This window comes from Brachyhypopomus gauderio, chromosome 7 (assembly GCF_052324685.1).
Source record: "Brachyhypopomus gauderio isolate BG-103 chromosome 7, BGAUD_0.2, whole genome shotgun sequence".
In the NCBI taxonomy this organism is placed as follows: domain Eukaryota; kingdom Metazoa; phylum Chordata; class Actinopteri; order Gymnotiformes; family Hypopomidae; genus Brachyhypopomus; species Brachyhypopomus gauderio.
In genome coordinates, this window is record NC_135217.1 from 21,287,863 (window position 1) to 21,304,189 (window position 16,327).

Consider the following 16,327-nt stretch of genomic DNA (forward strand, 5'->3'; position numbering starts at 1 on the left):
GACTCGTTCATTTCTGCTCCTCTATCGTGTTGAGTTCTCAGGCGATGTTTCATACTGCAGGTCCTTTACTATGGAGCTCAAATTTATTTATGTAGCAATATATTGTTGAGTAGTGTAAAATGGCCACATATCATGCCGCTGTTAATTGGCTCTGCTATATTTCCATGAAGTAGATGAGAAGAGGAAACAAACAGAATTTACATACACCACACACACAAACTGCAGCAGAACCACATATGCCCACGTACAGATACCCTGAATTCATTTTACCTGTAAAGATCGTAGAAATGGTTCGCAGCCGCGTTGTTGGAAGTAAATGAAAACGCGCAACTGACCCATACTACTTAGTTTTTACAGTATCACAGTATAAACCACGGGGGGGTTCAAGTAGTCTCAGACCACGCGACCGTGGTTTATCTGCCATATGTGAATACAGCAAACGAAGTCGCTGAATAATAAGGGTTATCGGTGTCATTTGTCAACATTTGTAAGTTTACTATCAGCTGTATCATCAGTTCAGCAATCAGTGAGAAATACGGAGTATAGTGTAAAGAGATGATCGACTTTTTGCCTGTAGATGGCAGCATAACGCCAGAAAGATGCCAGAAGACCACTTACTATATGCTGGAAGTACCCTTATGGAGCGATGTGAATCATTCCCTTTCAAGTTATTAGGAGATGAGCATACGGACGTCCAAGAAGGTTGAGTTTTATTCAACGTGCAAAAGTGTTTGAAGGCTGAAAGTCTGAAAGGGTTTATAATGTTGCTCTTTTCAGAAAACATAATCCACAGCCTGCAATGACATGCTCAAGAGACCACACAATTACAGCATTTACAGTGACCTAGACGAATACACAAAAACGTTACATGTGCATAGGTTAGAGAGGTGCATCATTGGTAGTCAGACGTGTTGTGGGCATGCATAATGCCATATTAAAAATGCCATATGTTACACGGTTTCCTATTTGTGTTTGTTTGTGTGAGAGAGAGCGACAGAAAGAGGGAGAAATCACATTTAACACATGCAAAAGGCTGTTTTGTATTTGGCAGTATTTCTAATACGTCCTCAGTCTCAACTGAGACAGCTGTGCAGATATTGTATCAGGAAAAAATGGCTAGAGTGAGAATTTCCAGAAAGACTGCTGACATGGGGTGATGAGGAAAAACATGACAATGCCATGAGGTTACATGGGGTTACATGTGCCTGTATGCCTTGGGATTAAACACAAATAACCAATAACAAATCAAACAAAACAACCAATAATAAATAACACAAAAGATGTTGCCTGTAAATGCAGTCACTCAGCTGTCCTTCATAGATATCCTGAGACTTATTAAAAGCAACATCCATGTGGTATGTGGTATCTCACAATTTCCAGCCAGGATAACAAACATTAGCCTTAAGAAGCACATTCATTTATTTCTGTTCCTTTATTTTCTTTTAAACCGAACAGAACCAAATAGAACCAAAAACAGTATCTGGTTTTTAACTGAGCTCAACAATGTGTCATGAAAATAATTATGAACAATTCAGTTAACTAATAAAGTCACTTCATAAAAGCCACTATCACATAACAGCAGATATCATAGCAAAAGGGTTCATTATGTTTCCACTGATTTAATACAAGTCATTTTTTTGTGTATGAATAATACATTTGAAGATCTAATATTGAAGTGCATTCATTCTGTTTTTCTCTTTTCTTTATTGCAGTGTGTGGACCGCGCACATTTGTAAAGGGTATGTCTGCACAGCAAAGGCAACATATATGTCTGCACAGCCGGTAACAACATATGCCTGGAAATCAAGGCTATGCTGCATATGATAGGACACAAACTCATGTTTCCCTGTCATCTGTGCATCCGTACAAAATATATCATATATTTACTATGAAAATCTGATGAATTGTAAGCAGTTTGGAAGTCTGAAAACAAAATATTCTTTACTTTTCAAAACCAATAATAAGAAACAAAAATGAGGAACATCTATTCAATTGTGTTTTGAATTCAAATATGCGTCAGTTTTGTAAGGTTATGAACATCTTTGTGATGTCACACATGCATGAACATGATCCCTTACTAAACTGACACATATTTGTGATGTCACACATGCGTGAGCACGATCCCTTACTAAACTGACACATCTTTGTGATGTCACGCATGTGTGAACATGATCCCTTACTAAACTGACACATCTTTGTGACATCACGCATGCATGAACATGATCCCTTACTAAACTGACACATCTTTGTGACATCACGCATGCATGAACATGATCCCTTACTAAACTGACACATCTTTGTGATGTCACACATGCATGAACATGATCCCTTACTACACTGAATCTTTGACGTTGCTCATTTTTTGTGTCTTTTCTCAGTTTCACAATAACTACATACAGTAGGCCTATATGACCTGTATAGCCTGAAAACTAACCACCCTATGGTAGAATGTACAGTTTTCAAATGTATTTCTACCTTAGCTATGGTTATATAGTTATATTATTTGCACATTTCCTGACTGTAATCCAATACATAACCTCTGAACACAACAGTTTTAACACTGTTTTTTCTGTATGTGTGTTTTTTAAGTTCATTCAGATGATCACCCAGAAGGAAAGTAAGGGGTTTCACTGTGGTAATTGTAGTCTGGACAGACCTTCTTGAAGAGTTTGTAGTCCACACTGTAAAAAGAAATGTAGACACAGATAACTTTGAATGGTTTGGAGCAGAGCCGCGAGACATGACTGTGGGTCTGCTGGTAGTGGCACGCCTTTGAACGGCTGTCTGTATCTGCAATGCAAACCCCTGCTGTTTTGTTCCACCTTCTCAGACTTCACTCTGCAGTTGAACAGCCTGAACTTGACGGCCTGCACCACAGTCTGTGACATTTGGTCAAATTCCACCACCTTTGTTGGTGGGGCCAGTCCAACAGACACATTCCCAAAACCAGTTGTGTTGCACATGAAGTAAACACTGAAGGTTCCATTTCCATGGTCCACTATCTTGCCCTTAATCAGCAGTTCCAGGGATGAGGTGCTTATACTGCAGTGGAAATCCCCCCAGCCAAACACCTTCCTTAGTTTCCCTGACTTCATGGGAGGTTGTCGTTTAGCCTGCTCGACCCAAGGCCGGGGGCCTGGGTAGTCAGGGAGCCGGTCTCCAAGCTCCTGCTCGGATACAAACGTCTCAACCGTAGGGCAAAGAGGAAGGCTAGCAGCACTGTTTTGAACAATGGAAGGTTGCAGAGTGTCAGAGTCCGAACTTCCTGCAGATTGAAAATTTTCCCTTTTTTGGAGGTCTGACACCACTGGAAGGTTTTCTTCAATAGTCTGTAAAGGCAAAAATAGAGAGTGCAGCGCTGAGGTTTTAGTTGAAGAACCGAATGGATCAAGAGCGAGTGAGGTGCACTGTCCTAACGGGCTCGTGTCCAAGAGGTGTGTTTCACGATTGGGATTGGGACGGTGACTCACTGACTCCACCTCATACGATCTGACAGCACATTTGTCTTGTGCATGTGAGGCATTTTATCAGTTAGCCTGCAAATCAATACTCCAAATATTACCTTCTGTCACTCATGAGAAGATCTTTTCAGCTCATACACATGAACTTGATGTAAAGTCACTTTTGAAACAGCTAAGGACAAACCAGAGAGCTATACAGTGTGCCACATATCACAGTACACAGCCTGTATATTTAATTAAGCTAAGAGTCTGGCAACATTTCCTCACAACTATCACATGGGAATCTAGTCTCTGATGAAAGAAACATTAATTAAATTCTCTCCACGAGGCTTTTGAATGGTAAATCATATAGCTTCATTTATTGACTTTGTTACAGGGGATGAAGAGTGTGACCAGTAGTTCATTGCCCATGAATCCCTTTCACATTTGATAGCTCTGTCTATTCACACTCATTTAGAACTTGAACCTCTAAAGAGCATATGAAAAATTGCTTTCATTGTGAGCTCATGATTACCTCTGGGCTATAACAGCTCGGTCTCTCCCCCTCTCTCTCTCCCTCTCTGTGTCTGTCTTTAAAGATACTTAATGTTCACTTAATGTTCACATAAGTGTGAGCCACTTGTACTTGTTAAAATCCTGTGGTGCAAATTTATTCTTGAGAGCTTTTCCCCCATATGTAATATAAACAGAAATAAAATATTAAACAATGGTAGACATGTCAGATCATAAAATGTTATGCTAAGGAAACATTAATTGAACTACTTCCTAATTCCAGCCCCCTGTGGTTTTCTCTAAATGAGATAATCTTCACAAAAAAAGAATGCTTCTGTTTTCTCTTGATTTACTATTCAGTACCTTGCTCTTTCTCCAAAGCGCTAGGTCACATAATCAACTTTTAATGCGGAAAGTGACAATCAGGCAGATAAGGCCTTTTTATAATAGAGTAGGACTAGACGTGACGCTGCACTCAAAGGCTAAAGATTTACACGATCAATGTGGCATGATCTTGACAAGCATTTTTATTACTGGACTTTTGATATACTATATGTTCTAATCTCAGATACAAACACACACAAAGTGTAGGAGTGTGGCTGCATTCACAATGTAAGTGGCAGTGCTAACACATTGTTTATTATGCTGAAGTGCATCTCAAACTATATGAGGCTCAAACTCATTTAGTTCAGAGAATATTTGAGTATTTGAGTTTGTACGTTTACTGAGGCATACACACACATTAACAGCTTAATCTCAGGATGGTTGTACAAACGGCTTCATTATCTACTGTATATTACACAAAGTCAGATTCAGCGGAATGGCTACTGCCATTTTAAAGAGGAATTGTGTCTGGGATGTAAGATGTGTGCAGACTGCTGATCGATTTTGATTAAATTAAAGCTCAGGCATAATCAGAAATACCTCTATGGGCTGTAAACAGCTGTTTTAATTGGAAAAACTGTAGCCTATTTAACATATTTGTCTTTAAACAGTAAACAGTATATACTACTGATAAAACCATCCAAGCAACCAGCCATTGGTGAATGTTGTACTATGAAATGAATGAATAAGTCCTTCTACAGTCTAGATACTGTCACGTTGAGGACCCCGGCCCCTCCCTTTTGGGCGTGTGTTAACGTTGTCTACGTGCTTTGTCTGCGTCAGTGGATCTCCGTGGTGGGGGTTATGTCGTGTGATAATCTGTCTCACCTGTGAATCGTCTCGTAATCACTTGGGGCTAATGTGGTTTGTCTATTTAATGTGCGTTCGCGCAGTGTCCTGTGCTCGTCGTTGTCTAATGTCTACACGTTCCGTGTGAGGTATATGTTGCTTGTGCGCTATTGCGCAATCTTGTTTAATAAAAGTGACGTAAAAGAGGATGTCACAGATACAGTTTAAGTGATTGGCACTGATAGTCAAATAGGAATTGCATTTCCTTTATTTGGTTTTATTACATTGTTGAAACTATATAATTAAAATAAAATAAATAATTAAAGGTATCTATAACAGTATGTTACAGAATTCCTACCAGACAGATCCTAATTGTTCACTGAGTGACACTTACCATGTTTTCTATAAAGAAGTATGTAAATGTATTCTATAAAGTATGTAAGTATGTATGTAAATGTATTCTATAAAGTATGTAAATGAACATCGATTTATTTATAAGGTGAAATGGACAATGTTCGAACTAATGTAATCTCACAGCGGCTTTGCCCAATCAACGCTGAAATTAGTTTTTTTAGTTGCTTTGGAAAGTTAACCAAGAAGTACCACAAAATCAGACTTAAAAATGCTAACAGTAGTACAGGTAAGCTATACCTATAACGATATTTTCTGTTTTTGTGTGTTTGTGAGTTGTTTTATTCTGTTATTCTTTCAATTTTGTTAGTTATTAAACATAGCTTAGCGTAGTTTGTTGACAATTGTAATGTATAGTTTATTATAGCCTAACATTTTATGGCGCTCTATAAAAGCGTCAAGCCAAACTAAAGCAAACGGAGCTGTCCGTGGTGCTGATTCTATAGCTAATGTCAGTACGATCAGCGAATTTCAGACGAGACGTTTGGAAATATAGAGTAGAACAAATGTAAATGTCTTACCTCGTACATGGTGGGCAGCATCACAAGACACAACAGATTGTACGCAGAAAGCATATTTCATAAGGCTTCCGAACTTTTCTTAGCACTTTCCTTCATCACAAGCGCGATTAAAAAAACGTAATTCAAGTGTTAAGTACTTCATAGAATTAATAAAACACGAACGTTCATCTTAAAGAGAAAGAATATGTAGATTTGGACCGTGGATTTGTGTTTCTTAAAAGAACCCGAACAGGATTTTAACTGTCTGAACAGGAGCATCGAACCCTGTTCAACCACGTGCAGAAGTGAGTTCAGTGGACGAGGGCGGGAGCGCGTGGGAGATACTTAAGCGCAATACCGAGTCATTTAAGTGGTCCCGTTAAAGGTACTTCCACAAAACGCAATCCATGCACTTGATTAGCCAAAAAGTGGTCGAAAGTGTAATTTGTTTTGTGTTTAGTATGATCTACACAAGATGCAAACAAAGAAAACTGGACTTTATGCAAGACAATCATCACCCTGCAGTGTACATCCTGAAAGCCACCTTCTTCTGGTAATGAAAACACTCCTATCTGGCCCTTACATGCAGTGTATTGAGGGTCTTGTTATGCTCCTTTTGACATCCATGTTTGTCAAACAGAATTGAGAAAGTTCCTTAGCACTTCTGTGGTCTTATTTAATAATTTCCATATTATAAACATATAGTTGGTTCTAGACTTGGTCCTCTATATTGCCACTGGATCATTGCCACAACCTTAGACTGTGCTATCCTGCTTCATATACAGAACTTACTGTATACAGTATAAAGTATCTTGATCTGATGCTTGGTCAAAACCATGCAGGCTATATGACTTTACCTGTCTGGATGTTCATATATATACACACACACACAAACACACAAACACACACACACACACATTGCTGAACCAAAAACATAGCACCAACACACCAGCATATTGTACATTTATTATCTGTGAATCATCAGATACATAAACAACCTGTACAAAAAGCACTAAACGTTAGATTTTCTTACAACATGGATTTCAACATCGTGAACAAAGATAAGCAATACCACTTCTTTTGTACTAAATCTTTACTAAACATTTTTTGTGTGTGCAATAGAAAAGAAATGTACACACTTTCATGAGGATCCCCAAACAATAAAAATAGTCATTATTTACACATCATACGAATGTAAAAGTAAGCATCCATTTCACCATCTGCTAGAGTGAAAGTGATACCAGCTACTGATGAGCAGCCAGCGGCTGGTATAACAAATCAGCATCATATAACTACAAATATCCAACCTTTTCATTTTTTCCAAGATTTACATACGGTAGGTAATAGAACCTTGAATTATGCAGTCACTGAATGTCTTAAATGGTTCATGATCATGAGACAGAGTTCATTTACATATAGCGTTTGATTCATTTCATAGATTAAAGCAGTAAATTTGGCATAGTATTAAATGTTGCAGTGAAAAGACTAAATCAGATCTTTTCATTCTAATTATACCTGCATGTCATTATTCTTATAAAATACAACTATGTTGTCACTGTTATTATAGCTATTACCTTTGGGAAGCCATATTGTTCTTAAAAAAAAAAAAAACACAAATGTAAATTAGTTGTACATATTGGACATCTGCATTGCATCTGCACTGTTCTGTGAGGAACTGGCAATTATATAAATTATTATTATTAATACCATTTTTTGTTTCACATTTTCAACTTTTCTTGTTCAACAATAAGGCAGAACTGCTGGTCTTCACACAAAACAACCAACAAGCACGAAACAGCATCAGTGTCACGATGGTTTTGTTTCCTCTCACAAGTGCATCTCAACAAATAATCTTAAAATAAATAAATAAATAAATCAATAAATAAAGTAAAAATGAAAATCAAATGATAAAATACACATCCAAACTATGATGAGCAAAACAGACACAACCAACAATCAAATAAATGCACATCGGATCAAAAGCAAACAAGTAAAAGAAAAAGAAAACAACAGCAAAGAAAACAAGCAAAATCCTCCCAAACTTCAGCTTGGAAAAACTCAAACGTGTTTTTTCTTGAACACGTTCTCATCCTCGGAGCTCTCCACGGACGACTTCGGCGTTGCTGTACACGCCTTCGTCCGGTCTTCCTCCTTTTTCCATTTCCTGCCCACGAGGCCACACTCTCCGAGCGAGAGGAGCCGCTCGGTGTGGACCCTGACTGAAGTGCATATCATGCTGCACTAATATAGTGCAAATGTGCCTGGCCGGGAGGACGGAGAGGAGGCGGGGCTTCTGGAAGCAGAGGCGGGGCTTCTGGAAGCAGGGGCCCGCCTTCCTCCACACTTTCCTTCCCACAGAAAGGCTGTTGCCCGAGATTTCTCAAAGAAGAGTTCACCTCTAGTCCACTAGGAGTGTGATCAACGGAGCAAACTTGTTAATACTTCTTACAACTTTCAATAATGGGTTTAATAATGGGTTAAGAGTGAGTTCCCAGATTACCATGGGGTCCAGGGTGAGGTCAAAGTGGGGACATTATCCATGTTCTAATGAGGCCTGAGGGGAAAGACCTTGATGCTGCCAAATATTAGATATTTGAAAATAAAGTAATACTGTGGAGAAAAGACAGTCTCTCTCTCTATGGGAGCTCTGTAGGCTCGGCTGTAGCCAAGGGAACCTTTCTTGAGGTTTACTGTTTGCCTGCATCTTCAAGTTCCGCTGTTCATGTGGATGAGGGTTTCAGTGTTTGGAATTAAGTGTTGAAGATTGCGCGTGTGTGTGTGTGTGTGTGTGTGTGTGTGTGTGTGTAGCTGCCCAAGCAGGTCTACATGTCGGCATCGCCGTCGTAGGCCAGAGTGAGGGGCTTCAGCCTGCTGGTATTGTTTTGTCTTCGCTGGGGTTTCTTTGGCTTTTTGCTGAGGGCAAAAGGAAGCAACATACATTCATATCATGTTCCAGAAAAAACAATTATCACACAAAACATAAATAATAATGAACCCTAATGAGACAGACATTCCTACGGGTAGTACGGCTTGTGCCAATGATCAGAGATACTGGATTACATGCACTCATGAAAGAGTCCGTCTGTCCGGTGGTGATGGACATGACACTCACCATGCTAGATAGACCATGGACACTATAAAGACCAGGAGCACAAAGGCACCGGCGGCCACGCCGTACACCCAGGTCTTCAGTTTGCCATCTGTGGACAGACAGTGGTCTCTACGCTACACTGGTTACAGGCAATGTGATTCCTAATCTGACGCTGACAATAAAATGGACAATTCATTTAGTCATTAATAATTCTTATGATTTTAAATAATTGAGTAAAATAAGGACTATATAAAAGACTAAATCAGAACTGCATAACATATACAGCTGATATTACAGTGAAACACAACTGTTAGTCCAAATGTTTCCTCTTCTCGCCCACAGATCCACTCTGGGGTGAAAAGCTGCGTGAATCGGAGTTACCGGGTCCGAAGGGCTGCAGGTACCAGGTGCGGCCCGGCCGGCCGGGCCCCTCAGTGGTACCGGTGGTGGGCTCAACTCCCTGGCTTGTCTCCACGTCGGTGCCACCCGCCATGGGGATCTCTAGCACGGGGATTTGGGTGCACTGCTCCAGCTGGCCCTCTACAGACAGCACTGCTGTGTAGCCTTCCTCACACATGCATAGGCCATCCTACAGGGGGCAGTAGAGGTGCATGCTGAATCTCCCTCCTTCATGACTTGCTGATCTTGATGCTAGCGTTCTTCTCTTTATTTGTTTAGCATCAACTGACACTTATGAACAGAATTATTTTTACAGATTATATTTCTGCTCTGACAAATCAGTATAATTTGAAGCACCATTTCTCTATAAAGCTTAAGATTGATGCCACTTAATATGCCAAAATCTTAAATTTAAGGATCACTGAACCTGGGAGGCTGGTAAACAGCTTGTAGATGAATAAAATGCATCAATTCTGCTGTGCTGCTGGCTGTGTGCTAGACTGCGAGAGGCCACTACACCGTTTCCCAGCTAACGCACAGGTACATAACTGCTCTTGGTACCACTGTACAAACATGCAACTGCCTTACCCCTAAACACCTTGGAAATTCCCACAATCCTCTTGTGACTTACCTCGGAGCAGAACGAACGCGGCTCGTCACAAGGCGGGTCACATGACTGCTCCAACCCAGGTGGGCTTGTGGGAGGGCAGCCACCTACAGGTCAAAGGTCAGGGATAACATAATGAACGTTAAACTCCAAGCCGGCTGGCAGCAGTCTGGGGGGCTTAGAAGCGCGTGCGCCTGACGCATGCTGACATCATCACAGCCCTCGCTCTGCACCGCCTCCTGCGACTTCCTCTGCAGCTCGAGTACAGGCGCATTTTCAAGACCAGTCTTGGTCGCTGACCTGGTTTCTGGCAGGGAGACAGGCAGGGAGACGAGCAGGGAGACGGGTATGGAGACAGGCAGGGAGACGAGCAGGGAGACGGGTATGGAGACAGGCAGGGAGACGAGCAGGGAGACGGGTATGGAGACAGGCAGGGAGACGAGCAGGGAGACGGGTATGGAGACAGGCAGGGAGACGAGCAGGGAGAAGGGTATGGAGACAGGCAGGGAGACGAGCAGGGAGACGGGTATGGAGACAGGCAGGGAGACGAGCAGGGAGACGGGTATGGAGACGAGCAGGGAGACGGGTATGGAGACGAGCAGGGAGACGGGTATGGAGACGAGCAGGGAGACGGGTATGGAGACAGGCAGGGAGAACAGCAGTGTACCTGTGACGTTTGTTCCGTCCGAGCGCTCACACCAGATCAGCCCCGGGGTGATCACCCACCTGTACTCCAAACACTCGCCGTCTACACAGAAGAAACCAGAGGCCCGTAACCACAACAGAACACTGCAACAGTGTCCATCAATGGGTTTCTAGTGCCCATACTACGAACACTTCTAGTTCTACTTCTAGTGCCTACTAACACCAGCTTTTCAGCATTCATACATATTTATGAATGGTCCAACAAGGATCCATAATGCATGTTACACAATCCAATGAATCCAATGTATAACCTCTCAAAGTGAGACGGTGGGTCACATACATTATAACAGTTTATCATCTACAGTGGGCTGTTATAGTTTAGAGTGCAAGTCTAGGATCATTTCCTGTGTCACTCAAATCCTTAACAATATGATCAGGAGGCCAAAGACCACTGATCCTGGGTCAGATGTTTCTAGGGCGCATGACAAATCTGTGCCCAAGATATGTTTCATTGATGCTAAGCCAATTACTTGGCAGCCAATCACTAAGGGGAAAACGCCAACTAGCAACCCAACTGCTGTGAGGGAGGGTCCACTATTCAAGGTGGACAAGATTCCAAGGATATTCCTGGCACTCCAGAGCCACAGGTCATATTAATGGGAGTGTATCAGAATAAACTCCCCCCTCCTCACCTCCACTGGAACTTGGAATAGAGGTGAAAATGTGGAGTGCTGAGCTTGGTGCTAATCACATGCATAACAAGAACACGTTGACATTGCTCCAAAAACTGTGATCTCCCTTCATGTCACCCAGAAACAAGGATGAACTCAGGACATGCACTTCATATGCTGACAGAGATATTAAAGATCGAAAATAATAAGAGTGTGTAATAAATATCGTAAGATATAGTAAAATATATGTTTTTAAATGTAACGAGGCCTATAAATGGTTAGAAATGTATTGGGATGATCTATAAGCTCCCTGGGACGTAGGTTGTAAATGCAACGAGGATGTGGAGACGCAGGTGGAGACGGGTGGAGCAGGTGGAGGTGGGCGAGGCTCTGACCGCTGCAGGGGCGAGACTGCCACTCCTGCTCAGGACACTGGCCGATGTTCTCGGGCTCCTGGGCGACGGCAGCACGCGATCGCGCCTGCACACCGCCCACGTCCAACTGCTGGCCCCTCACGCACACGGCTTGGCACGTGCTCCAATCAGACCACTCCATCAGATAGCAGTCCCCTGGGGGGAGGAGCCACAGAGTGAGTGACAGGGGTCACATTGAGAGGGAAAGAGTCTAGAGCATGTTGGAGGACGCAGATGTACTTCTGTTGTGCTGTACGCTTGACAAAAGGAGCACTAATTAATTTAATTGTGATAGTTTAATGCTTTGTGTGTAGTGTTGTTAGGTATACCAAACCAGCACACTCAGTACAGGTAACATCCATGAGCCCAGTCCACCTGCTGTTTGGTCCTGTGATACAGGCCAGACTGAGGTCTGTCGTACCTGGACACGGTAAGGTGCAAGCCTCCTCCAGGACGACGGCAAGGTCTCCATCGACTGCATGATCCAGGGAGGAACACAGATCCTCATCCACACTGCTGCCTGGGCCCTCGGTGGAGCCGTCCGACACGAAGCAGGACAGGTTCCGGAAACGGCGGCCTTCACCACATACCACATCCTACAACACACACACACACACACACACACACACACACACACACACACACACACACACACACACACACACACACACACACACACACACACACACACACACACTGAAAAATCCATCACAGATTGGAGAGGAAACAGTATAATCAAGAGCCCGAGAAAAAGCTCGAATGGGGAAAAAGGCCTTCTGTGGTTTCTTTTGCATTCAGAGTCAGAGTTCCAGCCTTTGATGCCACTGGCTGAGCTTTGAGTTTGTAGCTTTTTCACGCTAGTGCCTTCAGAAGACACTGGAAAGGCTGGTCATACTGCACTCAGAGCAGTGGCACCCTGGTTCAGGACTGCAGTCTCTCTTCAGAAAGAAGAAATTCATCAAAGAGAAAGACAGAGAGGAAGAGAGAGACAGTCAGCAACAGACAGAGAGAGAGCGAGAGTGAGAGAGAGAGCCAGCAAGAGATAGACAGAGAGAGATAGACAGAGAGACATAGACAGAGAAAGATAGAGAAAGAGAGAGAGAGACAGAGTCAGCAACAGATAAGAGAGACAGAGAGAGAGGGCTTAAAGAAAGGACAGCTGAGAAAAGACAGTGGTGAATGTGCAGACAAAACTGTAAAATGGGGAGAGAGGGCTTAAAGAGCACAGGTGAGGAATGATAGTGGTATAGAAAACTGCAAAACGGGAAGAGAGAGAGAACGAAAAAAAAGAGAGAGTGCTGACAAAGTGAAAAAGAGAGAGATAAAGGGGAAAAGGTGAAGATGGCGTAGGTGGGTGTCGCACCTCCACACGGCACTCCGACCATGGGCTGTACTGCCAGCGGTAGCAGGGGCGGACAGGACACGGTTTCCACTGCTCCAGGTGAGGGGGACACGGCCTGCCGTCACCCTGGGACGCCTGCACCACGCTCCGCCTCCGGGACATCTTTCCTAGACCGCGTGCACACACGCGCACGCACACGCACACACACACACACACACGCACGCACACGCACACGCACGCACGCGCACGCAGGCACGTACGTACGCACACACACACACACACACACACACACACACACACACACACACACACACGCACGCACACGCACGCAAGCATGCACACAGGCAAAAACACATGATGAAATGAATTGTGTTTTGAATTATGTGCGAACTTGGCATTCACAACTTCTTCAACCATCTGTCCAAGTACATGAGGCCATTCATCTCCCTGTGCACATGTTCATTTATGGACATCGAAAAATGTAACTTGTGTTGGTGCTGATGAACATTTAACTTTCTGGCCAGGATTTTTGAGTTATCTGAACAGTTATCTGAAAGTTACCATAAAGACTCGTGCAAGATTGGCTTTGGATGTTCAACTTCTGGACCCAGAATAAGAGCTTACCAGTGGGGCTGATAGGACTGTCCAACATCTACGTAAGTGTCCTAAACTGGCAAATTGTATGGGATGAATCAGACAGTGTAAGTGAAGGGAGAAACGTATGGCATATAAACGGGTGCAGGGGCGAGGATGGGGGCGGGGCTGGGGGCGGGGCTGCATCATAGAAACATTCCCTGTCAAAGTTCATTAAATGCATGCTGCACCTGCCTCTTTCTGAGTGCCTTTAGCAAGTCCTTGTCCCTATAAAGAGGCCACAAGTTGCAAATCTTGGTGTGCACATCACTGGAGTTCAATATTGCATAGAGATGATGATAAAGAGTACGGGAATGAGGAAGAGGATGAGCAACCATAATGGATGAGATCAGAGCCACTCTGGTTGACCATGTGGTCAAGGATGCGTTGGGTGTTCTGGAGGCAAAGGGTCCAACCTTATCTGTGCTGCTACACTGTAGCATCATCCAGATATTTCAAAATGAGAATAGATAAGTAGACCTGTCCTCTATACATACTACATCATGTACTGGATTACCCCTTGGTGGGTGACTATCCACCTCAGAACAGAAAGCGACCATCATCAATATGATCAGAGCAAACCACTGCATACGTTTCTGACAACTTCAACAGCACATCATTACTGATAACATCACCATCAACAACATCCATTCAGTGAGTCTATCCGGACTGGGCCAGTGACAGTGTGAAACAACTGCACTATGAATTTGCCACTCATCATCATGCCACTCTTGGTCCCTACAACACTGTGCACATTATCACCTTCTTCAACACAGAGCACAACATACTCATTCTCCATCACCAGGGGGATGAACCAGAACAGTCCAGGTTTGTTTTGGGACAACATAAGTTTGCATCAGGCTGCTCCGAGTACAAACTGGTTTAGTGAACAGCCACGATTTGTTGTGATTCACCTCCACAAAACTCTCCATTGCTGTTGAGTTCTATTTGGCAAACACCCCCCCCCCCCATTGATGGAGGAAGCTTGAGGTTATTTTGTCTTTTTTTTCCTTTTTTGTTGTTAATGTGTTTACCGTATATACAACATGTGTTACTGTATTGTACTCAAACACATGGTAGTAGTGTTTTCCATATGTCACTTCAGTGTGTAGTCACATATATGAAAGGCTAATCATCTGATATTTGTGTGTAGTGTTTAGATGCAATAATATGGTTTTGGCAAGAGTTGCAAGAGTTTTGGTTGAAGTGTGTGCTTTTTCCAAAAGTGAGATGTTTTGCCTGTTGTGTGTGTAGCATTGGCTGCTGTGTGTTATGGTTCGAGAAAAGAGCCATAGTTTCAGAAATTGGGTCTTAGTGTCTGCAAAAAACTGTAAACATTAAAGCTATTTTATCTAAATATATTTTAGCTAAACAAAATTCAAGCTATGTTAGCTAAACTCAACAAAGCTACTTCAGTTACTTTAGCTAAAAATAAAGCTTCTTAAAATAATGTGTAATAAAAGGTTTAAAAAGTACTACTGATGTGAAACATGTTTTAGATGCATATTAATCAGAAAAATATCTGTGCTATTTATACAGAGCAGCACACAGTCTTGGAGTTATATAGCAAAAAAGAGTAACTTAAAAAAAGAAAATATGCCTCAAACACGAAGAGAAAGTGGATGTCTATTTTTATATCCTCTCTCCATCAGAGGCCTGTGTGTGTGTGTGTGTGTGTGTGTGTGTGTGTGTGTGTGTGCACGCACAAGCGCATGTGTGTTGGGAGGGAGTGAGAGACAGGAATAGGGATTTTGAAAACCCGCTGGTACACTTCCAAGATGAAGATGAGACAGCATCTCTCACATTTAAATGCGTTACCCAACTCTTTCCACAATTAAAGGAACTGCACATGAAAAAAATCTATATTTACCATCCAGAAATATCTCATCTTGTGTTTCACCTTCTCTAATGTCGTGTCATTTATGACACATTCTCTTCTCTCCATTACATCATATACACATGCAGTATAAACATGGCAAGTCTATCACATACAACACACTACACATTCCCTTGGCAAAATTGACAGGAGTAATGTTAATTACAATCAAGAAGGGGACAGTAAGTCTACATTTACTCACACATGGGCTGTTCCACCCCCTGTCAAAACCAAAAGGAGATTCAGTAATTGGATGCTACATCACAGACCCTCTATAGGACGCTCCGATTACTACTTCTAAGATTTAATCAATGAAATACATTTAAGATATTAAGAGCTGTGATGACTTAGGGGGGAAGCATGTTTTACAGGGGTTAAACGCAGAGAAGATTTGAGTCTCGAGCTGAGAATGCACCTCCCCCGCTCCCAGTCTAGAACCCCAGTGTGTACACCGTATCTTCATAAACATACTTCAGGTCTTCCCAATTCTCCTGCCTCCAACAAGACACACACAGATAAGACACATCCTACACACACAGAGGCCCCTTCCTACGTGTCTGCTGCTCTCTCTCTCTCCCTCCCTCTCTCCCTCCATCTCCTCCCAGCTTGGCTG

At 42.6% G+C, this 16,327-nt stretch overlaps 2 protein-coding genes across 2 annotated transcripts in view; both read right to left on the minus strand.

The window, feature by feature from the left end:
- Positions 1-2,602: 2,602 nt before the first annotated feature.
- LOC143519758 (neurexophilin-1) lies at positions 2,603-8,272 on the minus strand. Its single transcript, XM_077013506.1, is given in 3 exon segments — positions 2,603-2,819; positions 2,821-3,167; positions 8,102-8,272. Coding segments are annotated over 3 exon segments (735 nt in total).
- The window catches only part of thsd7ab (thrombospondin, type I, domain containing 7Ab), a 70,042-nt gene continuing 60,700 nt past the window's right edge, over positions 6,986-16,327 (minus strand). Inside the window, exons 21-28 of the mRNA XM_077012551.1 lie at positions 13,227-13,372; positions 12,285-12,459; positions 11,846-12,019; positions 10,802-10,882; positions 10,159-10,241; positions 9,510-9,717; positions 9,150-9,237; positions 6,986-8,950 (exon numbers count right to left, since the gene is read on the minus strand). Coding sequence (XP_076868666.1) covers positions 8,860-8,950; positions 9,150-9,237; positions 9,510-9,717; positions 10,159-10,241; positions 10,802-10,882; positions 11,846-12,019; positions 12,285-12,459; positions 13,227-13,372 — 1,046 coding nt within the window. The 3' untranslated portion in view covers positions 6,986-8,859. The remainder of the gene's footprint in view (positions 8,951-9,149; positions 9,238-9,509; positions 9,718-10,158; positions 10,242-10,801; positions 10,883-11,845; positions 12,020-12,284; positions 12,460-13,226; positions 13,373-16,327) is intronic.